Below are 2,208 nucleotides of genomic sequence, written 5' to 3' on the forward strand. Positions count from 1 at the left end.
TTCTTTCGGTTCATTGTTCACGCATGCATCTCTTTGTCCGAAATCACTTTCCAGGAAGAAGTCTCCACTCCAACTTAGGATCTATTAACCTCTCCTTAAAACAAAAAAAAAGACCATCCACCACGACCGAGACATGCATGTTTATTTTATTTTCTTGTTATTTAATATTTTGATCAGTGATATCGTTTTCCCTAAGTAAAAATATAGATGTAAGTAAATAAAAAAATATGAAACTCTATTAAGGTCTAAGTCATAAGCAAGGAGATGAAAAAAAGTACATCTTAGCACCAAAAAAATTCACACGAACAGAAAATTTACACAAACCAAAAACCATATACATACTTTACACACAAGCAGAACATTATATATGTATGGATCAATCAATAAACTCAGGTCTATGAATGTGAATATAGAAATAGAAACTCTCTAAAACATATGTTAATCTAAAGGCTTTGATCAAACACCATGCTATTAAGTTTTTGTAGATTTTTACCGTACACTTCCACGTTAGCATCATGTAGTAATGTTGCAGCTTCTAGGTTTGGTGATGAGGAGGACGATGCTGATCTCCAGTAGTACTTGGCAATGTCTGGCTTCACTTCTGCTTCTAAACCAATTTCTGAGCTTTGGTTATGTTCTGTGTAATGAAGAATCTCTGATGCCCATGACTTCGTGTCTTGATGATGATCCAGTACTAATGGAGTAATATTACTATTGTTCATGTTTTGGCTAGCTTCTGTGTATTGATTACCAAAGAAGGCACTATAGATACTGTTGGTCTGAGATGGAACTGTGTTGCAGTAGTTGAGTTGTTCCCAGTTGTTTGGAGCAGGATTGAAGTTTGTAGTCATTGGTGTCGGAGATGATGACGTGGACATTGAAGAGAGTAAAGATACGATTTGGTCTGAAACCGTTGGAGTAGTATTACTTGAACTAAAGCAAAACGCAGCGTTTTGATTAGTCGTCGTTGTAGTCGCCGGGAACCACCATGGACCTGGTTGCGATGAGACGACCATTGACTGATCATGTAGGTTGTTTATCGAACCCGTTGACTTTACTAATTCTGATGACGTCAGTTTCTGATCTATGACGTTAAGAGATTGAAGCTCGCTTGTTATTAGGGGTTTATGTGTTGTTGGGTCAATGCCTTTTCTTCTCAGCTTCTTCTTAAGACATGAGTTCCAAAAGTTTTTGATCTCGTTGTCTGTTCTTCCCGGTAACCGCGTTGCGATTTGAGACCACCTACATATTCAATATGAATTAAGAAAACAATTTTCAACTATTACATTATAAAGTCAGAAACTATATATATAAATATAATGTGTCGCAATTACCAAAAAAAAATATAATGTGTCGCAAATTAATTAACCTGTTGCCTAATGCAGCATGGAGCTCAATGATTAAGCTTTCTTCGTCTTGCGAGAAAGCTCCTCTCTTTAAATCTGGTCTCAAATAATTTATCCACCTAAGTCTACAACTCTTTCCACATCTTTGCAAACCTATTTGATCATATATATCCACCAATGCATATTAAAAACATTATAAACGATATTTGTACAATTTTTTCAACTTTATATGATTAAAAGTACATGGAGACCGAACCTGCGAGTTTAGGGACAGAACTCCAACAGCCATGACCATGTCTAGTGATATAATTGAGAAGTTTCTCATCTTCCTCGGGAGACCAAAGGCCTTTTCGTAGCTTCTGCTTAAAACAACAAGAATGTCTTCCCATTTTTTTTATATGAGTAATGAAAGTATAGATTGTTGCAGAGAGTTAGAGAGAGTTTTATGATTTGTGAAGGTTCTATAAACTTGAAGATGAAGGAAGAAGATGGAGAATTATTATAAAATGAGAGAAACTATGATTGGCGATATTCTGGTGTAAACACTTTTGTTTTATAATCGTTGGGTGAATTAATTGATACCTTTTATGGGACCACCCTATACAGAAAAATCAAGAGATGAACTAAAAACATAGTAAATAACTATTTGATTCCTTTACAAAATAGAAAGAGTTAATACTTTAGTGGTAACACTTATAAACTATTTTTACTTTTTTTTTTTCTCGAAAGATATATAAAAAACGTGACATATACTGACATAACATAGTCAACTTTTAAGAAATTTATCTACAATGAAAAAGAAGAATCATTATTGTAGTCTGAATTTATTTCATTTTTTTTTAAAAGTATAAAATATTATGGT

The 2,208-nt window shown here is 34.0% G+C and overlaps 1 protein-coding gene across 1 annotated transcript; it reads right to left on the bottom strand.

Moving 5' to 3' along the window:
* Nucleotides 1-281: 281 nt before the first annotated feature.
* Nucleotides 282-1,981, bottom strand: LOC9308298 (transcription factor MYB86). Its single transcript, XM_021020580.1, has 3 exons — nucleotides 1,603-1,981; nucleotides 1,370-1,499; nucleotides 282-1,242 (listed from the first exon to the last, which is right to left on the bottom strand). Exons 1-3 carry the CDS (start codon nucleotides 1,733-1,735, stop codon nucleotides 444-446), a joined length of 1,062 nt encoding a protein of 353 aa, XP_020876239.1. The 5' UTR covers nucleotides 1,736-1,981; the 3' UTR covers nucleotides 282-443.
* Nucleotides 1,982-2,208: the final 227 nt, after the last annotated feature.

The sequence above is a fragment of the Arabidopsis lyrata genome (genome assembly GCF_000004255.2).
Source record: "Arabidopsis lyrata subsp. lyrata unplaced genomic scaffold ARALYscaffold_6, whole genome shotgun sequence".
NCBI lineage: Eukaryota > Viridiplantae > Streptophyta > Magnoliopsida > Brassicales > Brassicaceae > Arabidopsis > Arabidopsis lyrata.